Raw genomic sequence first — 24517 nt, forward strand, 5'->3', positions numbered from 1 at the left:
TTTTTTTCTTGTTTTTTTTTTTTAGCCAATCAGGTCTTTTATTTGGAACAGAGAGGCAGATTAGTGACAGGGCGACAGTGACGCGGAGGTTGGGCCTCCTCGCACCCTCACGCAATGACTCAAAGAACTCAGCCTTAAAAAAATGCAAATGTATAAAAAAGAGGAATGAGAACAGCAAACGTAGAAGTCGTGTCGCACGCCTCCATCGGCCTTGCGCGCGCACGCAGTCGCACTTGTCTGGTTTGGCTACAAACACACACACACATTTGGAGACAGTCACTTTAGAAAAGACGACAAGTGTTAAGATCAGTCCGGTCTGTGTGGAAATGGTATATGTGTGTATATGTGTGTATATGTATGTGTATGTGTGTATATATGTATGTGTATGTGTGTATATATGTGTGTGTATGTGTGTATATATGTGAGAGTGTGTGTGTGTGTGAGACATTCAGTTGTGAGCAAGCAAACACACACGGTCTGTGCACACCATTTTCAGTTGTTTGATACCAAGGTGATACCCGCGTGCACACACACACACACACACACACAGTGAGTTGGGATGAGGTGTTCACTCACACACACACACACACACACACACACACACACACACACATTTGACATTTCTCTCACATAAGGTTAAATCATTGGCTGCCATTGATGGTGATAGACTTCAAAATCAACTTGATCCCTTGTCAAAATGGCTTGGATGTCTATTGCATGAAAGATAAGCACTTGCTGTAATTCCAAATGTTATGTTTATATAAGTTATATAGGTTAAATCTCCCCTAAAATACTAATACTAATAATAGAGTATTGTGCTTTAGCAACAAAATTTTACGATATATTTTGGTAGTTTTTTTTTACTTCAAATTCACTCAAGGGTGCTGACTGCCGAGTTATTGAGAACAATGTGGTATAATGTGTCTAGAGAAACTTAGGAAAACATTATTCCTAAAAAATGAAAAGAACAAGTTACCAGCTAATGCTAACTGGGACTTTCAGCTCAGCAGGCAGTGCGCTCGACTGCTACAGTTGCTAACACCATTTGAACTAAAAGGGGAAAAACAACATATAGCACATACTTTAAAAGTCAAACAACAGTTAATTGTCATTCTATTAACCTTGTTTCAGGATTCTATTGAAAATTTTAAAGGATTATTTCTACCAATGGCAGCGAATGACTTAACTATTGAGATATTAACACACACACACACACCAATGAATGAGGCATCCCACCAATCGTGAGACTTCAACTAACACCCATTCGACCGCCACACACACACACAAATATGTATAGTTTTGACTCTCATGCACGTTTTTTTTTTTCATATCTACAGTACCGAGTATAAGAAGCTACTAGCCCAGTCGCACTGGCATGGTTACAATCTTAGATAGAAGCACCCACCGCCCACCTAAATCCAAACTTGTTGCCCCCCCTCTTCCTCCATAGTTGTTATGAAAATCATGCAAAGATGGCGGCGAGGGCCCAAAACCAAGCGACAATTGAAATGAAGAAAAAAAATGTAGAGCCATAACGTTGTGGTCGACAGTATTGCATTACAAGTGTGCTTTTTGTATGTTATATGTTAGGACAGGAAGTAGAAAAGTGAAAATGGCGAGGAGGAGGAAAACATCCGGACAGGAAATTGTGTGTGTGTTTGTGTGTGTGTGTGTGTGTGACGAGAGCACAGCTCATCTAAAGTGATGACAGATAAATTAAAAAAACAAAAACAAAATACTCATGCAGATGATTAGTGATTCCAAGGGAGGATAATGCGCATATTTACATAGAAACTTTTTGTTTTGTTTTAAACAGCTAAATAAACATCCTTTTGTAGTATTATTATCAATACAGCATTGTTATTATTATGATAATTCAACCACCCCAAGGCCAAAATGTTGATGGATATATTATGGATTATTACTTATCGGCAAAAAGCCACATTCTGATTGGCCGAGCACCAAGCGAGCTTTGGGTTATCGACCAATCAGAGAGCAACAATCTTCCGTACCCAGTCTCCTCTCTCCTACTGTTAGCATTTGTCGCTAAAAACGGAAGGCTACCATATTTTTTTTAAAACCCCGACACACAAACGTGTTTAGTTTTGATCTTTTTCTTACAAAATAATCATAGTCACATACAGAACAAGAGAATATTAATAACATTGAAAAAAAAGTGTTATTTTTTTTAAACATTTTTTCCCCTTTTCCCATACTTTCGTCAAAAAGAAAGTTCCCAGCCCGCAAAAAAAGGCGCTCTCGTGATTGGCGGACGAGAGGAAGAGAGAGGGGAGGGGGCGGGGTTTGGGGGGGGTCGATGAGGAGGAGGAAGAGGAGATCCGGCGTCATGATGGCGGTTGTGATGGTGCGTTCGGGCGTTACGCGTAAAACTCTTCCTGCTTGTCTGGCTTCTGGTAGGTGACGGTAGCTTGTTTGGGTTCCTCCAGTGTGTAGCTGCCTTCGTCTTTCTTCTTCATGCGGTAGACGAGAAGCATGACCAGGAAAGCGGCGAATAAGGCGCCCACCACGCCGCCGACGATGACCGCTGAGGGAGAAAGGACAAACATTTAAAAGCGGAAATCATCTTGTGACTTGCGATACACATAACGGAAACCATGTGAGCGTTCATGTTGGACCGCGTGACCAACAAGCCCAAAGCAAATAAGAAAAAACAAAAATGTAATTATAGCGATGACATTTTCACATGTGATGAGGAAACATGCGCTAAAGGCTGTGGAAATGAAGTTAAACGAATCAGTTCCAGATTAAAGAGAAAAGAGTCTTTGTTTGGAAAGATTACCGCCATTCTGCACGTGGGTGGCGTTTGCTCCAAAATGGCACCAGCTGGGCCTTTAAACTTTTTGAGAAATTAATATACAGACAATAAACTAGGGGTGTTAAACTCAAATTTATGGGCCGGAACAGATTATTTTTGGTCATTTCAAGGTAAATTAATGATCACCATTGAAATCTGATTGGCATCATTGACATGAACAGTCAATTAAAATGAATTTGGACCTCTATCTTTGTCAATGGCAGCCTATTTTGTGTTATTTTGGGGTATTTCTCTGTCAATGTGGAATTATTTCCAATTAATTTTAGGGGAATTTCCCTTTATATTGGTTGCTTTCTTATGATTTTTTGGCCATTTGTGGGTTTTGGGATCATTTTGAAGTTCCTTGTTTTGACTGCAGGGGGCGAATAAAACGAATATGACAGCAAAAAGTGCAATAATGCTCACTTTCACTCACAAAATTCTAGTTTGACAGCGCCCGTGTCAAAAAAAAACATTTAATTCATTCAGTATAAACAGTCTATATGCGCTACCAAGTCAACCAAAATTGGACCCCGAGTGGCCTTCTTCCACCCACAGGCCTTATGTTTGACACCACTACAATACTCGATTTTTCCCCCATGTTACAAGCACAGACTGACACGTGATAAGAGGAGCCGACTTTACGTTTCAGCCTCTTAACGTGTACACTAACACACACAAAGTCTAGTCTAAAGTCTGTTGCCTCCTGCTCTTTACCAGTGACAAGGAAGTCAGCAAAAACCACAGCCAGAAGTCCACCAATCAGAATGGCTGGAAGAGACAGAGAGGTCAGACCTTTGCTAGTTATCATAAAAGAAAACACGCTTTGGGATATGAGGAAAGAAGTTGGGAAGTGGAATTAGGAGCTAATAAGCCATGGATAGACCTGGTGGTCCGGACCAGCTAACTTAATTAAGTGGTCTCAATGTGGCCCACGAGCCAAAATTAAGTTTCAGAAAGGTTGAATAGGATAGAGAAAATCTTAACATCCAATTTTTTGGCCAATTTTTAGCTCCATCCAGAATGCAGTCTCAGACTAAGTGTTGTCTGTCCCTTTAAAAATGGTGAACTGAAATTATAACTTGTGTTATAATAGTAAGTGGATATTTTCCATTGGAGAACACACAGGGAAGGTGATAAGATAAACAACACCAACCTATCAAGACTTCCTTCCGCTCTAAGATGTTCTTTTGCGGAAGCTGTGCGGCCGAGCTGCCGACGTCCACCGTGTTGCCCACCAGATCCGGATCCTCCGGCACCAGTCCCCGACCCAGGTCATTCCTCTGGTCTTCGCGGATCTCAAAGTCCCCACTGGGTCCAACGGCTGCCAGTTCGTTGTTTTCCTGGGATCAAGAAGTTGACATTAGTCTTCCCTCGATTATGGCGTCTTTGCTTATTGTGAATTCACGGATCGCAAAATCACTGATAGCAAATTCACTGAAAGCAAATTCACTGATAGCAAATTCACTGATAGCAAATTCACTGATAGCAAATTCACTGATTGAAAATTCACTGATTTCAAATTCACTGATCATCACTGATAGCAAATTCACTGATTGCAACTTCACTGATCGCAAATTCACAGATTTTTCTGCTATTAATCATTAAAAAATACAAATACATAAACAAAATATTTTATTTTAAAGTTCTGAATAATGTATACTGAAACTCATTAGTGGAAGCCACTCTTGCTACTAGGACTCAGCACTGAAGAAAAAAATAAATGAAATAAAAACAATTTAAAAAGGGAGTTATAATAGGGGTGATCCTACTTTGCAATTTTTTGGGGATTATCGCGGCCACGTCTGTTCTACATAAAGTGCAATATTTGAGGGATTACTGTAGTGCTTTTCACAGTCAATTGGTTAAATGCCCTATAAATACACCAAGGTCCAAAACCAGAACCAAAATGGAGACCCGTCCATATTCCATGGACACCCCCCGAAAAATAAAATAACGCTGAACATGCTTGTCAGTATTTGCTAAAGATTTGTAAGATTTTCCGTCTAAACGTCTGGGCCGGTGCCCATTGCATCTGGCAGCTTCAAAACTATTTGCAGCCATTCCAGATTGCAACAGCAAAATAAATGTCTTTGTTCTATTAATGTAACATTCTTGCAAAGGCGGTTCTGACAACAAAGACATTTTGCATGACACCCCCTCCATCGAATTCCATTAAAAAGACGTAACCCCCCCCCCCCCCCCCCCCCCAAAATAAATTGTATTTTGATGCCTCTCACATGCGTCTGCGTCTCGTTAGCTCTCGCACGACCATCCGTTGTGCGGAAAGCGATTAAAATGCGATTAAAGCTTAAGTTTCCACGATGAAAATCACTTTTTTTACCCTCAGTGATGAAGACAAAGCTGCTACTGTGCGCGTTTAAGTTACGTTTTATTTTTGGGGGGGCCGCCTCGACCGCGCACAGCTGCCGGATTTTGGGTAATGACAGAGTGGCGTATACATGAAACTATATCCTGAAAGTGTATATTTCAGGTCTTTAGAGAGCAGACCAGCTTACTTATTCACTTACTTTTGGACATTTTTATAGCTACATCTGTTAGAAGTCGAGGTCTAAAAATGTTTTTAGAAACGTCACGTTGTTCCACCCAAAGGTTAAATAAGAGTAAAAAGGGAGCACTCGGCAGTTTGAGTTAAGCGCAGACTTACGACAAGTGATAGGTGTCCAATTATTTTGTACTTTTGTGAGTTTTAAGTTAATTTGTCAATAGAAGACCTCCATTTAGAATAATAATAATAATAATTATATTTTGTAAAAGTGGTATTTTTTTATTGTATTTTTTTAATAGTATTTTTCAATGTAATGTTTTTTATTGTATATTTTTATTATTTTTTATTGTATTTTGTATTCATTTTTTGTATTCCATGGTTTTATTTAATGTTTTTATTCAATGTTTTTATTAAATGTTTTTATTGTATTTTTTATTATTTTATGATTATTTATCAGTTCATCTGGTTGTTATTTTTGCACTTCCATACTCATGATGTTGAATTGTATTTTTTTTATTGTATATTTTATTATGTATTTATTTATTATTCATCAGTTCATCTGTCACTTCTGTAAATACCCTAAAATTACAAGTAAGTAACGTAAAATTATTCATTTACTTTGCCTGATCACAAACAAAAGTTTCCCTCACCTGTGTGGTAGTTGGCAGTGGTGGGCGTGTGGTCTTTACTGTGGGTGCCCTCAGTGTGGTGGTTGCCACGGGAACCCTGGGCCTGATGGGGAACCTGTTCTTGGGAGTGGTGGTCTGGGTGGTAGTGGGCGGGGTGCTGGTGCTGGGAATAATTGCACTGGACGCTTCCTCCACGGGGGCGTCCACGTCTAACGAGGGGAAGGGCGACGTGGGTTCTGGCGACAGGTACACGTCTTCCTCTTCTTCACTGGGAGCGGCGCTCGTCGCCACGGCAACCGGCGGAGAAGTTTTAGGGGCGGCGGTGGTTCTGGCGGCGGCAGCGGCCCGTAAGCGCTCTAGCTCGCGCTCCCGCTCTTGTTGCCGTTCGCGTTCCCGTTCCCGTTCTCGCTCTCGTTCCCGTTCCCTCTCCCGCTCCCGTTGTCGTTCCATCTCCCGTTGCCGTTCCATCTCCCGGACGCGCTCCCGTTCACGTTCCCGTTCTCGTTCCCGTTCCAGTTGTTTCTCCTTCTCCAATTCCAGTTCCCAGAAGGCGCTTGTCTCGCCATCGGTTTCCGTGGGTAGAAGGGTGGAGGCTATGGCGGTGACGGCGGCGGATTTAGTGGTGGCGACGACGGCCGTGGTGGTGGTGGTAGAGGTGGTGGCGATGGCCACGGTGGGGTCCGGGTCGGCGCTGGGTTCGACCGCAGGCGCGGCGGAAGGGGCGGGGCTAGTGGCCCGGGTGGTGGATTGGGGGACGGGTTTCTCTGTGGTGAAGGAAACGGGCACTGATGTCGGCCTCACGCTGATGTCAGGAACTGAAAAGATTGAGAAGAAATACCTTCATTGAAATGGCACAATATATTAAGTCAATTCACATTTATATTTAGTGAAACGGTAGCCTTGTTGTACTACAGCAGGAGTGTCAGACTCATTTTTGTTGGCGGCTATATCATAGTTATGATTTCCCTCAGAGGGCCATTGTGACTGCTAACCCATAAAATATAAATAAATGAATAAATGATTACTTTAATGTATTCCCTGCACACAAGAAATTGAATGATACTTGTTTGTGAAAGCAGGAGCCATTAAAATGTGGATTCCTAACGGCAAAGTGCCTTGAACAAATAATAGATTATATTTAAAAAATAATTTGGCAGATTGGATTTTTTTTTTGCTTTTCATCCTTACATAACTCAAACCTTACTATTATTACAGCTCCATCTTGTAGATGTATAAAACAGCCCCTACTACTACTACTACTCCAACCACAGATCCATCAAGTAGATATATAATACAAAACCCTAAGACTACCATTACCAGCACCACCACCACTACTACCACAACCACCATTACTACCACAACCACCACTACTACCACTATGACTACCACCACCACTAGCACCACTACGACTACCACCACCACTACTACCACTACCAATAGCACCACTACTGCCACCCCTACACTACCACCACTACCACTAGCACCACTACTACCACTAGCACCACGACTACCACCCCTACACTACCACTCCTACACTACCACCCCTACACTACCACCCCTACACTACCACTCCTACACTACCACCACTACCACTACAACCACCACTACCACAAGCACCACTACTACCACCACTATTACCACCTATACAGTAGCACCACTACCACTAGCACCAATACTACCACCACTACCACTACTACCACCACCACCTCCACTACCACTGTACTTTATAATCTGGCCCTGTTTATAGTGCAGAAAATATAATATGACCATGTAAGCACACTCCAATTCATCAGGGCCCATTAAACAACTAATAAATTATATTTAAAACATAATTTGGCAGATTGGATTATTTTATGTTGCTTCTGACGTTAGGTGTGCCTCTTTGACTCTCACAATTAAAAATCTTGGCTCTTTATGTCTAACATGTTCGCCACCTTTGCACTATCCATTTTTTTTTTGCTAAAGTTTTTCTAAATACAATGAAAACGGAGTTGCTGCACTACGCCGCTTTTCTCGCAACAATCGAGGCGTGAAGTACAACCGTGGCTAAGCGAGGAGTTGGAGTGGGGCGGAAAAGGAGCTTCTGAGTATTAAACAAGTGCAGAGAGGAGATTAATTTTCCTCGCGTAGCTTTCATTCCGTTTGAGCGGCGCTTAAAAGAGGAGCAAATTGAATGTGGGCTCACAAAGGCATGCAAGAAGGAGAGGATATTACAAAATGGACTCCGACAATAGAGCCACTGTCAAAAAACAAAAAAAAAATCAGTCAAGACCGCCACCGGACTGATCCGTATCATCGGCGATAGACTTGAAGCAATTTTCCAGGCGACTGTTTCCGCTGCTCTCATTACCTCCTCCACCAAGACGGCTTTTGTTTTTAGCCCATTGCCTTTCCATTTGTTACCGTCAACCATGACACAAATACGACTAAGCCGATTATGAATGGAAGGATGAACGTATTTTTGACAAAAGCTAATGCCAGAAATTTGGTTATCTTAAGTGCATTAGAATAGTGAATATTACAACCTTTCCAACAAAGGTTTTTTGTAAACATTGTTAAGACGGAGAATGATCAATGTTATTTTTAAGGGCATTGTTTTGCATTGTTGCAGACTTAACTTAACTTAATGTTTGTCATTTGGGTCATGTAGAAATTTGACACTAGTTTCTGTAAAAAAATAATAATAAAAAAAGTATCCATTAAGGTTGGTTGACTTGTTTTGTGTTGTTGTTTTAACTAGTAGTTTTTCCCCAATGGGTCTACCAATGCATGATAGTATTAAGATAACGTATAATAATACAAATAATAAAAGTAATGTATTTTGTACTTTAATTAGTAATTTATTTAGTTACACCAAATCTTGTTCTTGCTTTGTGTGCTTAGTTTTACATATTACTTTAACTTTACTAAATTTGTCTTAACAATTTTTGGGTAATTTTTGACAAAATAGTCAGTTTCAGGCTGATTAAATTAGAAAATACAGATCATTGAGCTGGAATTTCATTTTTTTACTGATATTAAACTCTTATATCTTTAATTAATTAGAAATTAAATAATTAGAAGTGGTGCTGGATGATGATGTAAAACGGTTAAACAATAGTTCATGGTGAATCAACATAAATTCCTTCTATTGTCACATTTGCCATTGCAGTTATTACATCAATCAATAATGCAGTGTGCCCACTAGAGGTCACTAAAACAGCAAACGTATGGTTTGATACATTAGACAAAAAATTAATTGTCACTCTTATATACATTACATATAACAAAAATAGTTTATGATGTTAATTAAATTACAACATTATATATATATATATATATATATATATATATATATATATATATATATATATATATATATATATATATATATATATATATATATATATATATATATATATATTTTTTTTTTTTTCATATACATATATATAGAATGTTGCAATTTAATTAACATCATAAACTCTTTATATATATATATTTAGTAAGTGTATGTAGTAAAAATAATCAATAAATAATGTACATTTTGAGATTTCATTTCCAACTGCTGTAAAAACTTTAAGAGTAAAAGATGTACAATTGTATATTCTTGTGTATTTTATTCCTAATGTGTGCCCAAAAAGTGTATGAGATCAATTTCAGATGTGATAAAAATCCTAGTCCCATTTCCCAGCTCAAAATAAAAGACCCAAGTTACTTAATGGTACGCGTTCTATGCAAGTTAGCACAGATCAGAACATCAGGCCCAATTACAGCAATGCGATTTAGGCTAATCGGCTAATTCCTACGCACGCCAGACAAATACCAACATGGACTGCGCCAAATAGGTGCGTGATGGTCTAATCTGCGTGGACTTTAATCTGATTAGAGTAAATAAGATCTCAGGAAGGTGGTCGAGTTTGACCGGGTGTGTCCGTGTTTGCGGTAATTGTGCATCGGGACGGGTGGGTTTTTAGAGCGGTCTTTCCCAACCACTGTGCCGCCCCACACTCGAGTGCCGTCGTAGATGCTCGGCTGTGCCACAGGTAATTGGAAATCATTAATTGGCATGTATGGGCGGCGCAGTGGTTAGCAAAGCCTCACAGTGTGAGGACTTGGGTTCAAATCCAGGTTGATGCGCCTGTATGGAGTTTGCATGCTGTCCCCTGGTCTGCGGGGGGTTTCTCTGGGTAGAAGTACTACTACTCTTAGTACTACTCCTCCCAGTACTACTACTACTCATCCCAGTACTACTCCTACTCCTCCCAGTATTACTACTCCTACTCCTCCCAGTTATACTATTACTCCTCCCAGTACTACTACTCCTACTCCTCCCAGTACTACTACTCCTACTCCTCCCAGTACTACTACTCCTACTCCTCCCAGTACTACTCCTCCTCCTCCCAGTACTACTACTCCTCCTCCCAGTACTACTACTCCTCCTCCCAGTACTACTACTCCTCCTCCCAGTACTACTCCTCCTCCTCCCAGTACTACTCCTCCTCTCGGTACTATTACTACTCTCAGTACTACTACTACCAGTCCTACCACAGCTGCGTGGGTTTTCACCGGGTGCTCCGGTTTTCTCCCACATTCCAAAGATGCATGGTAGGCTGCTTGGACACTCTAAATTGCCCCTAGGTACGAGTGTGATTGTGAATTGTTGTTTGTCTCCTCGTGCCCTGCGATTGGCTGCCCATTGCCTCTGACCTGAAGTCAGCTGGGAGAGTCTCCAGCAACCCCCGCACCCTTAGTGAGGATAAAGCGGTTCAGAAAATGAGATGAGAGACGTTGAAATGTCCTGAGAGAAAAATCTAAACATTATGAGAATCAAATTAAACTATCACAGGGTTTAAAATCAAAATATGGCCATATTGAGAGTAAAAAAGTCTTAATGTTATGAGATTTAAATCCTTTTCTTGTTTTTGCATTACGTGAAACAGAAGTTTTTGGGCAGAAGCTTTTGATGAAAATGACTTTATATTATTAATTTATGCGACATAGGGAGATGGCAAATGGGAGATTTTTAGCGGTAGTACTTACACCCAGAGCCGGATCCCGAGTAGAGGTCCTCGTCGTCGTAGAATTCGTCCCCCGTCGAGCCTTCGTCATCGACGGGCGACCACGTCTGTCCCTGCTTGAAAGAAGAGCAGAGAATTCGATTGGACATTTGTCACTTCACTTAACACGACAAAGCACTCTCGGCAGGAAGAGATACGGCGGTCGGCGGAGCATCTGGCACTCCGGAGAAAGTCGGTCAACGAAAGCGTCCAATGGCAGGGCTTCAAAGCCGCCGAGAGCCGCTGCTCACTTTTCAACTGTTCGATGCCATTTTTAAAATAGAAATATAAAAAGGGAGGATCAGAGCAGAAGGCTTTGGGTGGATCTCACGGGATGACCACAGGGCAGGCTAGCGGGGCCCTAATCGCGTTTAGTTTGATTTTTACAAATGCAAACACCAATGAGCAAAATGTTCTGCTGGAAATTTAAGCAAAACATCAGGTTTTTCCTCAAGGTTTGATTGGGTAGATTCAAGCAAGTAGGATTGATCCAAAAATGTGTGGGTATTGCACTGAGCAAGTGTATATGTATAAGTGTATATGTATAAGTGTATATGTATAAATGTATAAGTATGTGTATGTGTATATGTAAATGTGTATGTGTATATGTATATGTGTAAGTGCATATGTATATGTGTAAGTGCATATGTATATGTGTAAGTGTATGTGTATATATGCATGTGTATATATGTATGTGTATATATGTATGTGTATATATGTATGTGTATGTATATATATATATATATATATATATATATATATATATATATATGCATGTGTATATATGTATGTGTATATATGTATGTATATATATATATATATATATATATATATATATATATATATATATATATATATATATATATATATATATATATATATATATATATATATATAGATATATATAGATATATATATAGATATATATATAGATATATATATATATATATATATATATATATATATATATATATATATATATACATATATGTATTTGTATATGTAGAAGTAGATGTAGACGTATATATATACATATACAAATTCACACACACATATATACATTTATAAATATAATGTCACCCGTTTGAGCGAATCTCCAAAGAAGATAGCCAAGTTGCCTTTCTGAACATCTAGTAAACAAATCAAGATTAAAAAATGAAAAATGGGACTATGAAAATAGTCAAAAGTCGCAATATTACGAGGCTGAAGTCATGCATTCCAATATTATGAGTGAAAAGTTGTAGTATTACGAGATTAAAAACGTAGTATTACGAGATTATAAAGTCGTAGTGTTACACGATTTAAGTCATACCATGTACTATAACGGGATTAAAATCGTAACATTACGAGAGCAAAGTCGTTTTGTTGCTTACTTTTATGTTACGTGAACCGGAAGTTTCATTTCACCGGCGATGTATCGACACAAAACTACTTTCAGCATAATATTAGGAGAAAAAAGTTGTAAAATGACAAGGTCAAAGTTGTTACATTACGTGAACCGCATGGTGTATGGAATGAGAGGACTTCTACTACTGCTATGAGTAGTACTACTACTGCTACTGATATTACTACTAGTAGCAGTACTACCACTACTGCTGTGAGTAGTACTACTACTGCTGCTATGAGTAGTACTACTACTGCTGTAAGTAGCACTACCACTGCGATGAGTAGTACTACCACTGCTGTGAGTAGTACTACCACTGCTATCAGTAGTACTACTACTGCTATGAGTAGTACTACTACTGCTACTGATATTACTACTCGTAGCAGTACTACCAATACCGCTACTACCACTACCACTACTAACGCTACCACTACCACTACTACCACCACTACTACCACTACCACCACTACCACCACTACCACCACTACCACCACTACTACCAGTCCTACCACAGATCCATCTAGTGGATGTATAACCCAAACCCTTACTACAACTACCGCAGATTCATCTAGTGGATGTATAATACAATACCCTAACACTACCACTACCACTACTACTGCTAGGGCACCCTATAATCCAGAGCACCTTTATAGCGAGGAAAATACCATGTAAGCACAATAAGAAATACAGAGTCAAGACTCAAACCTTGAATTTCAAACGGTGAGGCAAACATGCTAAAACCACTAATCACCACGCCACCTTACCTGCCTTGTACCATCATTACAGAATATGACCATATTTTTCATGATTTACAAAAAGCGAGGATCTGTTATTAGTAAAGTATTTCTTTATGCTGATGATGCACTGCACTGATGTCACTTACTTAAAGTGGCCTATTTATACAAAAACTTCCCTGGTAGTTTATACTCTAATTAGCTCAAAAAGTACCAAAAAAAACAAGCTTTGCGTTTTGCTGGGGGTGCTGGAAAACGCAATTGCATGTGACCAAAGCCCACTTTTTTTTTTTTAATCTCGCCGGCAAATCTAAATCTTTTCCTGTGGGGGTTGGTGGTGGGCCCGACCGACTAACTTGTGTGATGCTAATTGCGCAAAAAAATGAAAATGGAGGAGAAGCTCCTCCCCGGCCAACGGTTCCAGACGCAGGAAACCCGAAGCCTTTAAAAGCCAATAAAGTCATAATGGAAGTTTGAAACCTGAGCACCTTTCGGTACTCCATCACGTCTCGCCGTCGTAGACGGTCTGAAAAGGGGCGGGCCCACCTTGTTGAGGAGAAGTACTCTTATAGTACTTCAAGTGGGTGTGGAACTGGAGACATCATCCAGATTTTGACCATCAAATGGAACCGTCCTTGATACTCAGTTTAGTCCCAACAAATGTAATTGTAACATGGAAATTAAAATAATAAAGTAGTTTCAGATTGGTAAATAGGTATTGTAGTATTTGTGTGTTGGAATAGTATATTCATTGAATTATATGACTTTTTGCCACTAAAGTTGATTTTGGATGTTGCAAATATTAATTGTTTTAAGAGTTAAATGCCGTTATGTGATGCTAATCTATTAGATTAGAATTTTATTTTATCCCGTACTTGGGACATTTCCTAGATTGAAGTAGTAAGACAGACACAGAAGACATTGTAGACCTAGTTAGAAATTCTGTATTAGCATTAAGATTAGCAGTGATAAAGGAATATGAGGGGAACAAATAATTACATTTATATATATTTTTTTTTAATGTATGTATAATTATGTAGTTTTACAGTTTCTACTGAACATGATTGTAAGAATTGACTTAAAATGTCTGATCAAATCCCCCAAATTAGCCTAAAATTGTGCTTAATCTTTTATCCATTCAATTCAAATGGATTTCTATTATGGCAAAATCCCCAATAAAAAAGTTAACAACATAACTTTTCATGTTAACATTATACTATCTCCATTGTGACCCCAACCATATAATCTATTCATATTTTGCCGATGTAATATATATAAGGGAAACCACTTAAAAAACAAGTACTAACATTGTGTATACGCCACCCAAGGATTTCACAACCAAGGCCGTTGCTAGGGGCAACCTTTGCCTTTCACCCACAATCCCATCTTTTTAGGAGAGGGGGGTCGCAAGACTGGGACAACCACTCAAACCCGCACACTAACACAGCCATACAGAACCACACATAACATGAAAACAACTTAAACATGAGCTTGACACCCGCTTTTCTGCCACCAAACTAAGCATCCCCAAACACATCCCACTTTCTTTTCATCTTCCTTATCAGGACTCAGCGTGGTTTTAAAAAAAACAGCAAGCTTAAATAAACACCACTTCACCCCTCCCCCACTAACAGACCTCTCAAGGGGGGTCCAGAAGTCACCCCCAGGACGCCCCCCTCTTTTCTGAATACACATTTACACACACACACGTCTAAATCCAGGCCATACGGCGGCTGAGAGTCTCCCCTGTCTATTTTCAGAGTTGGATGCAGACTGTGTTTAAGAGGATGTGCGCCCCCAACGGTACTCTCAAAACCCTCCAACCCGCCCCCCCCTTTCACCCACACATACGCGATTAAAAGCACGATGTCATCACACCCATGTGTTCAATTTATGAGCTGATATTGTGGTGTCAATTCAGAGAGCGATGCGTCACTGCATCTAATTACAGTGTGTATTGCAGTGGGATATAATGATAGGTTTGCATTGTGGTCAGTGTGTGTCTACATGTGTGTGTGTGTGTTTTTTTTATCCACTGTGAGTGCGACCAACCAGCGCAGAGTTCGGTGTGAGCTATAAACAGCCCCACGCCGCATAGCTAACCGACCGCAACGAGACGCCACTGCACCGATGAAACCCAGAGAAGGGGGTGGGGGGGCGTTGATGGTGGCTGCCCTCGATTTCATGAGCACCACTCGTGAAAAAAAAAGGACCATAACCCGGCCAGATTGCGTCCTGGCAGCGTGTGAAGACGTGCCACGGCCAAGAGGCGGAGCCAGTTTTCTGTACCCCGAGTTGTTAACACTTTGTAGGGCAAGGGAGTATTGGGGGGAATTTAGAAAAGAGGTATCCATGCATGTGGATGTTGTGTTTTGGGGTCATGTAGGCCTTGATGTTAACATTTGGGGACTTAGATGGTTGATTTTGTATGTAAGATTATGTAGAAGTTGAGTCAAGAATGAATAAAAAGATTTTTGGGAAAATTAAATGAATGTATTTATAATATGAAATGGGCTTGAGCCAAGATGGCGGTGTGCACGGGTGCAGTGGCTCTTTGCTCTCCAGTTTGGTGTTTTGTTTTCTTTACTGGGAAAAAATGCACTTTGTGGAGGTCAAAGAGGTCAGAAAGGGAATTTTGGGATAACTCGAAAATAAATAAAGGGATTTTTTTGTGCTGTATTAGTTTGTAATATGAAGCAGGGGACATGTTTACATTTTGGGGTAATGAGGTCAAAGGTCAGGCAATTCATTTTGTGATAACTCAAGAATGGAGAAAGGGATTACTTATGAAAATGTGGCATAAATGGGGAAAAAGGTGATTACATTTTGGGGGAATGAGGTCAAAGGTCAGAAAAATTATTTTGTGATAACTCAAGAATTAAGTAAGGGATTACTTATGAAAATTTGGGATTACCATTTTACGGTAATGAGGTCGAAGGGCAAATTTCAGTATCATCATTTGCATTTCATCATTCGCCCAATCAACAATTCCACCAATCACCTTACTCAAATCTGCCACACCCACTAGAACACCCCTCCCATTCCACAAATTAAGACATTCAACCTGACCAAGCTCAACCCGATGTAAAATAACGTAAAACATTGTTACAATCCTATCTATGTCGCATGCAAACCCGCTCCAAAAAAAAAAAACCCAAAATAACTTTTGTTCAAGCTTGGAGTGTTTATCCAGCACAGGTGCGTCCTCTGAGGCGTTGACATTGCGATCTAGAGCGGCACAACTCCGACACCACCGCATGACGTCTCATTTTACATTGTGTGACAAGGCCATTTAATTTGTGAGTGCAGAAAACAATATGCCAAAATTGCCTATGTTACACCACAAAAAAAATAGCATACAACAGAATAGCATCAAAACTAAAAGATCCTATTTGTTGTTGTTGTTGTTAAAAATCGAGCTTGGTTTTCTTGCGAGTGACTTCAGATAGATTTTTTCGGTAACCTGAGAGGCTCTCACTTGCACAAAAGCTACACTAACACACCCACACACACCCACACACACAATTGGGCGACTACAAAGAAATCGTTAATTGTCCTTTTTAATGTGGGAGATGTTATCTGAGACTTCTCCGCCTCATATCGCTAACGGCGGGGGCTACGTTAGCATAGCGACGCCATCTGCGACACTTAAAATGCAGGCGCACGGACGGTGGGGGGGGGGGGGCAGTCCAGGGTGGGGACAAATGCAATTAAGGACGCTGAGGTCACATGCATGCCATTGAGAAGGGAATACTCGGTGGCGTTTAAGCGGGAGTGCCTGGGCATTTATACCCAAATATGAATGACATCTGGGGTGATAATCAAGGTGAAAGGGTTTATTGTCATTCAGTCCGTGTTGGAGAGTGAAGAGATACACTCGGCTTAATGAACATTTTCATGTTTGTAAGGATAATAAATAATGGGAAAATGTGTGTTATAGTATGGGTTTAATGGCGAGTGGCCAAATTTTGATGCCAACTTGACAGATTTCTTTTAGAAAAAACACCAAAAACAGGATATTAGATTGGTAGATTATTTTATGTTCTAATTCACCATTTATTAACAAAGTAACAAACAAGTAGTTGTTTAATAGTACTAAAATGTGTTTAATAGTACTAAAATTAGATGGATTTTGTGGAGGGGAGAAGGCGGGAGGACTTTTTGCACGGCAACGCACTCGTAACATAACATAAACAAATTTAAATAAACTTGGATTACGATGCAGACACACTTAAAAAAATAGAAATCTTCAGATATCGCGTAAAATATTTGGTCTATTTTGGCAATATTCTATCTAACTTTGGGATATTTTGTTACTTTTTAGACTTTTAAATCAATCTAAAAAAAAATCAACGACAAAGGCTCTTTTAAAGTTCGGGTTCTTGAGAAAAAAAAAAAAAAAACTTCTGACTTTTAACAAGTCTCCAGTCAACTTTGGTGCATGGAGCAGCAAATCTTTCCACACGATGGGAAATCCCTCAGTTTGCCATAGTTTATTTGACCTGAGAATAATAACGAAGAATTACGACGACCCTAAAGCAGGTAATGAAAAGTTCACGTGGAGTTGAGGTGGCAAAATTTCTAACACGCCTGCCCACGCCTCATAAAGAGATTGCTGATTCACGCCGACTGCTGAGTCGGCTTTTCTGCACCAAACGCACAGAACCGCCAGACTAGCGTCGAGCTAGCAAACCCTCTCGAGAAAATCCATGCCGCCTGTTTATTGCCGGTAGGGCACCCATTTTCCTTATTTTTTTTCTCGCAATAAATCCCAGAGCCAATCGGCGGTGACCTCCGCTCTGCCTCCATCTTTGGCTTTTTTACGCTTCGTCTCACCGCTCGCTAACCGGCGCGGTGGTCTGGACGGCGGCCAGCTTGTGTCCTCGCACACTTCCATTGAAGGGATAGAGTGTGAGGGAGTTAAAGTGTGTGTGGGTATGTGTGTGAGTAGGTTAGCAGGTGATGGCCTGGTTAAGACACCTGCCACCTTCATCGCAGATTAGCACAGATAGGCTCACGGTATGACTCGCAAATACACACTAGCGATGGTATTTATGGCAGGTCTGCTCATATTTTAGCGCCATGATAAGCACAAGGGAAATATAGTCTGCCATTATTTTGAAATGTTTGGGTGAATAACTTTTGTGACGTTCTTAGGGAAAGTTTTGGTGCGAAATAAACTGGATTAAAATAAGTATTTTCATCAAATACCCTCTAATGTTGTTTTATATTATTTAAACCAAAAAAAAATAGAATTATTGCGCTATTAAAAAGAATTCTCTTGACAAATGGGTGTTTAAAAAATTAGGTGAAGAAATTCTATTAGGATCTGATAGCTGTTTCTGACCACCATAAAAAAATTCAACTCTCGACATTCCATGGTTTGGACAAATGTAGCGAGAGAATCTAAACATACACACACACACACACACACACACACTGAACCATTAATCACGTTTTATAAGGATTAATAGATAAAGCACATACATAAATATCACAAATGCGGCCCTGCGACTAAGTACTTAGCGCGTTGGCCTCACAGTGGGGGACCTGGGTCCAAATCCAGGTCGGTCCACTTGTGTAGAGTTTGCATGGTTTTTCTCCGGGTACTACGGTTTTCTCCCACATTCCAAAAACATGCATGGCATTGGATTAAATTCAATTCACTTTTGACCCATACAAGAAAACCAATACAACAATAACACCCATGCACTAAATGCACATCAACCAACAACCACTAATTACAAAATAGCATGTCCCCCAAGTTATTCCAAGTTAAGTTATTCCTGACACTGAAAGAATACCAAAAGTTTGCAATTAAACTGCACACTGTATAAGCCCCTCAATATTTATATTCACTATCCAAACTCTACGCAGTTACCCATGAAGAAAATGTAAGGATAACTTGGAGTTTTTGGCAGCAGGGGGTCACGGGTGTGAGTTTGAAATCAAGAACCCGCTGTGCAGTTTTACGCTCATTAGCACTTTGAAAAATGTGAAATCCGAAGGTCCTGAGTGCGGTGAATGAGGGGAAAAATATGTTCAGATATATCTGCCACTAAAAGGGGAGGAAGTGTTAGTGCTTGAGACTAATGTGTTGCGTGTTTGTTTTCGACGCTCCACGCTCCAGTCTTCCTAAACAAGCTTGTGTGCGGTAGCCAGAAAATCAGCCGCGCAACGTTTTCCCGTCAATCAAACTAGGCTACGTTCCGCTAAAGCGGGTACCTAAATGATGTACAATTGGAATTGGCAGAGTAGTGAAAAAGGGCACACAAAGAAAAATACTTCAGTTTTTAAATTCATATTCATTAAGATCTATGTGTATGTATACATGTGCATTTGTGTATGTATATTTATACATATTTATTCATCTGTATATTTATATATATGTATGTATATGTATATTTATATATATGTATGTATATGTATATTTATATATATGTATGTAAATGTATATTTATATATATGTTTTTATATGTATAGTTATATATATGGATGTATATGTATATTTATATATTTGTATGTATATTTATATATATGTACGCATATGTATATTTATTTATATGTACGTATATGTATATTTATATATATGTACGTATATGTATATTTATATATATGTACGTATATGTATAAATATATATTTCAGCAACATATTTATTTATACATTTATTAATGATTTTTTTATTTATGTATTCATTTAGTCATTTATTTTTTATATATATTTATATATTAATTGATTTATATACGCATGTATTTATTTTGTTGTTTATTTGTTTATTTATGTATTACCTTTGTATTGATGTCTAAAATGTCTTTTGCTGTGTCTGTATTCTCACCCTCTTGCTACTGTGACAATGAAATTTCCCAAATACGGGATGAATAAAGTTATCTAATCTAATGTTTAAATTCTTTCCAATTAAGCCAGTTAGCATTTGCGCCCAGCCCAAAATGTAACCCGTCGAGCATTTGCATGCAAGTTTTTTCCATAGGTGTTTGCTTTTGATGAAGGGCCACTATGCGCCCGAATTAGACGAGAAATTCCACTCGGTGGTGACGCTATTAAAGTTTCCATCAGCAAAGGTCGAGCCGTATACGAATTCCCCACGTGTGTGCGTGGGCGTTATTAGGATAAGATACAAAGTCACCTCTAAAATGACATCATCCTTTAATCATTATCATTATCATCCTTTAACTTCCGACACGTCAACTTTACTGAAACTTCTTATCTTCCGGCAGTTAATTAAAATTCCCGTTAAGTGGTTGACGCCGATGATGACTTCAAGGAGCGACTCGTTTAACTTGCAAACATTCAAATTGAAAACCCGCTTGGGCTCTTGGTCCTCATCTTCGTGGCAGCTTTGATCTGCTTTTCAAAACTCCCAACCAGAAATGAGATAGCCCATGTCCAGAAATTGGTTATTTCCGAGCAATCTCGCCAAATATAGCCGCCGCCATGCGATTCTCAAAACGTGGCTGCCGTGGTGACAACCCGGTTTCTCTGTCCTTCGCCCGTGCAATGTCAATTTTTACGGCACGGGTTGCAATCAACTGTTCATCCCTGAAGGACGTTAGCGTGTTAGCGCAAACGGCGGTATGATGAAGCCGTGGACGCGGTCGGTTGGTCACCTGACTGTTTCGTCACACATCGGTTGGCTCACAGGCGTAATGTGGTGGAGCCCCGAGACGATCACCTCCAATAAATCTGAGATCAAAAAGTGCTGGTGTAATAGTAGGGCATCGTGCAGAGACGGCTACTTGAGCCTAGCATCCAGATGTTACACTAATCTGTCAATCCAACGGGATTAAGAGCACAAAGTGTCATCATTTGCGAGGAGGACATTACAGCTCCACTAAAACCTCCCACTGAAATCTCCCCAGATTCTCTTGCTGTACCGTATTTTACGGAGCTTTTTAATGATTTTTTTGGGCCTGTGATTTATAACCAATTGCATTTTTTTTACCCACACTGACATCTGACACCAGGTAGTTTTGATTTAGTTTTATTTTTTCATTTATACTTTTTATTCTCTTATTTATTAATTTTATTTATATGTTATTTATTTATTTATATAGATATATATTAATGTATTTACATATTTATTTTTATTTAATAATATATTTACTTATTTGTTACCTATTTATTTACTTCTAAAATGTATTTTGCTGTGTCTGTATTCTCACCCTCTTGCGACTGTGAAAATGAAATTTCCCAAGGGAAAACCCACGCAAGCCCGGGGAGAATATGCAAACACAGTGAGGACCCAACTGGAATTGAACCCCAGAACTGTGAAGCCAATGCGCTAAAAACTCGCCTAAGATCCAGTTATCAGAAAAAAATATGTATTACATAGAAACCAAATTATCCAAAAAACAAGTGCATCTAAAATCATTTTGAAATTAGTAGAACTTGAACTCCAAAGTGACTTAAGCCCCTTTCAGACATGCTCCGAAGTTCCATAATTAAATCCGAATTTACCTGTCATGCACTAAAAATGATGCGTTCAAGTGCCTCAGACAAAAAACGTAATTCGCAAACCCTTGATTTCCGAACATAGGACCTATAAAGATGTCAAAAATAGATCCGACAACTGTTCTCCTACTTGGAGGCAATTGAGGAGACTCGATTCATACTCCAGTAAGACCAGCAAAAAAATACAGCGCTTCCGGTACATTAACACCATGAGGACCATTCAAATCTTCCCAACTCATTTGGTGTCCTGACGGGGAAGACACGTGTGCACACACACACACACACACACGCACACACACACACACACACACACACTAGGTCTCCCTGCATGGAATTGTCTTCCATTATGCATGACCTTATGAAACATGCAGCTCCGCGTGCGTTAGCGACGTCGGCTAAATGGAAGCCACTATTTGTGTCTAGATCTATTTAATAGCCATCTACACATTCTGAGGGAAAATGCGCAAATAACAGCCATTTACCACACATTCTCACATATAAGCCGCCCCTACGTATAAGTCGCACCCTTAAAATTGTCCTTAAAAATTGCTGAATTTAACAATTTCTCACATATATGCACCCCGTGATTGATAATTTTCACCTCCATATTTATGGTTTTAATAAGAAGTACAAATGTATTGCTAATCTTAAGAAAAATCATGTATTTAATTATTTATTTTTGAGATACTGTATGAATCAAAAGCACTTTATTAGGGTGAATATCATAAGTTGGTAATTCATCCAGTAATGGTTGTTTTCTTACTGCAAAACTGAAAATAACCATGAAATAGTAAATGTTAATTTTATCAACATCTACTGGTGAAAAAAAGTATAGCTGTGCTGTAACTTTTGCGCATATAAGCCGCATCCTTGATTCAGTCATATTTTTTTTGTTAAAAAAATACAGCTTATATGCGAGAAAATACGTTAACATGGAAAATTGAGCTAGCCAGTTAGCATCCGAGACATAGCCAGAAATGCTTTGCGACACGAACGGCGCCCCCCCGCTGAATAATGCACAATTTTGCGCTTACGAGTGTGGGTAGTGCGAGTGTGTATTGACGTGCGATTGTGTAAAAAATGCTGCAGTTAGCGCCACGTTTAGCTTGTAGGTCAACGACAAAGCTAAATGCAGATTTAAGAGGCAAGTTGACTCAACCATGCCATTCAGGCCAGGACCTGCGGGAAGGCGTGGCCTCAACTTTTCTGCCGTTTCCAAGGAACTTTTCAAAGGGGGTTTAGAAATGTGTCCGCTCCCCCCCTGCGGACCCTTTGTGCGAAAGAGGGGGGAGGATGGGGGATGCCGGAGGCACTGTCGAGGAGGAGGAGGGTAATCGATGCTTTCGCCGTAGAGCTTTAAAAATCGAAAATGCGAAGGAGGTGTGTGAGTCACAAGAGGCAGAGGGTGCTTGTGGCGCTGGTGGTGTAATTACAGATTGAGTAATTAGGCCGATAACTGTCATGTGAGGAGTTGGGGGAGACCAGAATGGGGAAAAGTGTGGGAAGGAAGGAAAGATGGAGGGGGGTGGAGGGGGGGGGGGGGGGGGGGGGTATGAAGGTGAGAGACACAAGGACAAAGATGGTAAATTACCAAGAAAAATAGAGTAACAAAGATTTAGGGGAAGACTGGAAGAAATATTAAGAAGAAAGGAAGGATGGAGACAAAGATGGAAAGAAGGGAAATGGAAGAAATGTCAAGAAGATGAAGATAAAGAAGATGTGATTAAGAAAAAATGAAAGAAAATGAAAATGGAGAAGAATAAAGTAGGAAAGAAAGAAAAACTAAATGGAAAAAAACATAGGACAAGGTATTAAAAAGACAAAAAAAGGCACAACAATGATAAGATGAAGATAAAAACGAAGATGACAAGAGGAAACAAAGGATGAAGAAGAAACAAAACATCGGGAAAATGATAAAGAGGATGTGGAAGGAAAAAAAGACGATAAAGAATGATGAAAACAAAAGATGAAGATAAAGAAGACAAACAAAGAAATTGAACATAAGAAAAGGACAGAAAATAAAAACGCAAGGACAAACACGAGAAACTTGAAGGAGAAAAACAGTGAGGACAAAAAGGTGAGGACATGCTAAAAGAACAAAAGAAAACAAACAACAAAAAGACAAGGACAAAAAGAAAAGACAAGATGGATATAAAGAGCAAAGGTCAAAAAGACGCCAACGACAAAGAAAAACAAGTTCACGGGGGAAAAGTGGCCAAATCCAATCAACTCTTTAAATCTACCATGTGTGGAGGTATGTGCGTGATTAGGGGGTGGGGGAATCCATCCCATAACAACACAGGTGGTAAACAAATTGCTCCTCCGGGGCATAATAAAGAGCAGATGACCTCGCTATGGTCCCTGGGCTGGTTCCTATTGGCTGATGAGCCTCCCACAGGCCAACAAATCCTGTTTTCTACCCGGCGACATAAAAAAAAACAATCAAAAAGGCCTCATTTTTTGGACAAAAAATGGACTGAATTGAGTTTACGGCTTATATGCGCATAAAAGGACAAAAACTAAACATCATAACACCATGGCGCCATGACAGCATAACAAAGAGACAGAAGAAACCAACCAGGGAAGAAAAAAATGGAATACAAAGAAGATGATGAGGACAAACAGGAAGATGACGAAGCACGCCATTTTTTGTCTTGTTCATGGCGTGCCCAACTTCCTCCTCTTCCTCTCAAGTGGCCCGACTCCACAATTGCGTTTGACCTCAATCCTCTTTCATTCTCTTCAAATCCATCTCCGCCGCGGATCTAATCGGCCGGCTCGCACCTTGAGCCGCCGCCGCCACCGCCATGACGGCTAATCGCTTCAGCTGGAAACCGAGCAACCGGATCCATCACCCAAGACTCCTTGACTTCCAAAACATCTTGTGAGATTTTGTCGCGACGTACGTACAAGGCTACGCATCGTGGGCGGAGCTATCTT

At 39.8% G+C, this 24517-nt stretch overlaps 1 protein-coding gene across 2 annotated transcripts in view; it reads right to left on the reverse strand.

Moving 5' to 3' along the window:
• Nucleotides 1-1647: 1647 nt before the first annotated feature.
• Nucleotides 1648-24517, reverse strand: part of sdc3 (syndecan 3) — a 32307-nt gene continuing 9437 nt past the window's right edge. The window contains exons 2-5 of one of the 2 annotated variants that reach the window (XM_077743589.1): nt 10973-11063; nt 5975-6768; nt 3972-4158; nt 1648-2545 (exon numbers count right to left, since the gene is read on the reverse strand). In XM_077743589.1, coding sequence (XP_077599715.1) covers nt 2379-2545; nt 3972-4158; nt 5975-6768; nt 10973-11063 — 1239 coding nt within the window. In that variant the 3' untranslated portion in view covers nt 1648-2378. Of the gene's footprint in view, nt 2546-3971; nt 4159-5974; nt 6769-10972; nt 11067-24517 lie in introns of both variants that reach the window. The other variant, XM_077743588.1, reaches the window with a different exon arrangement.

This window comes from Stigmatopora nigra, chromosome 21 (genome assembly GCF_051989575.1).
Source record: "Stigmatopora nigra isolate UIUO_SnigA chromosome 21, RoL_Snig_1.1, whole genome shotgun sequence".
Classification (NCBI taxonomy): Eukaryota; Metazoa; Chordata; class Actinopteri; order Syngnathiformes; family Syngnathidae; genus Stigmatopora; species Stigmatopora nigra.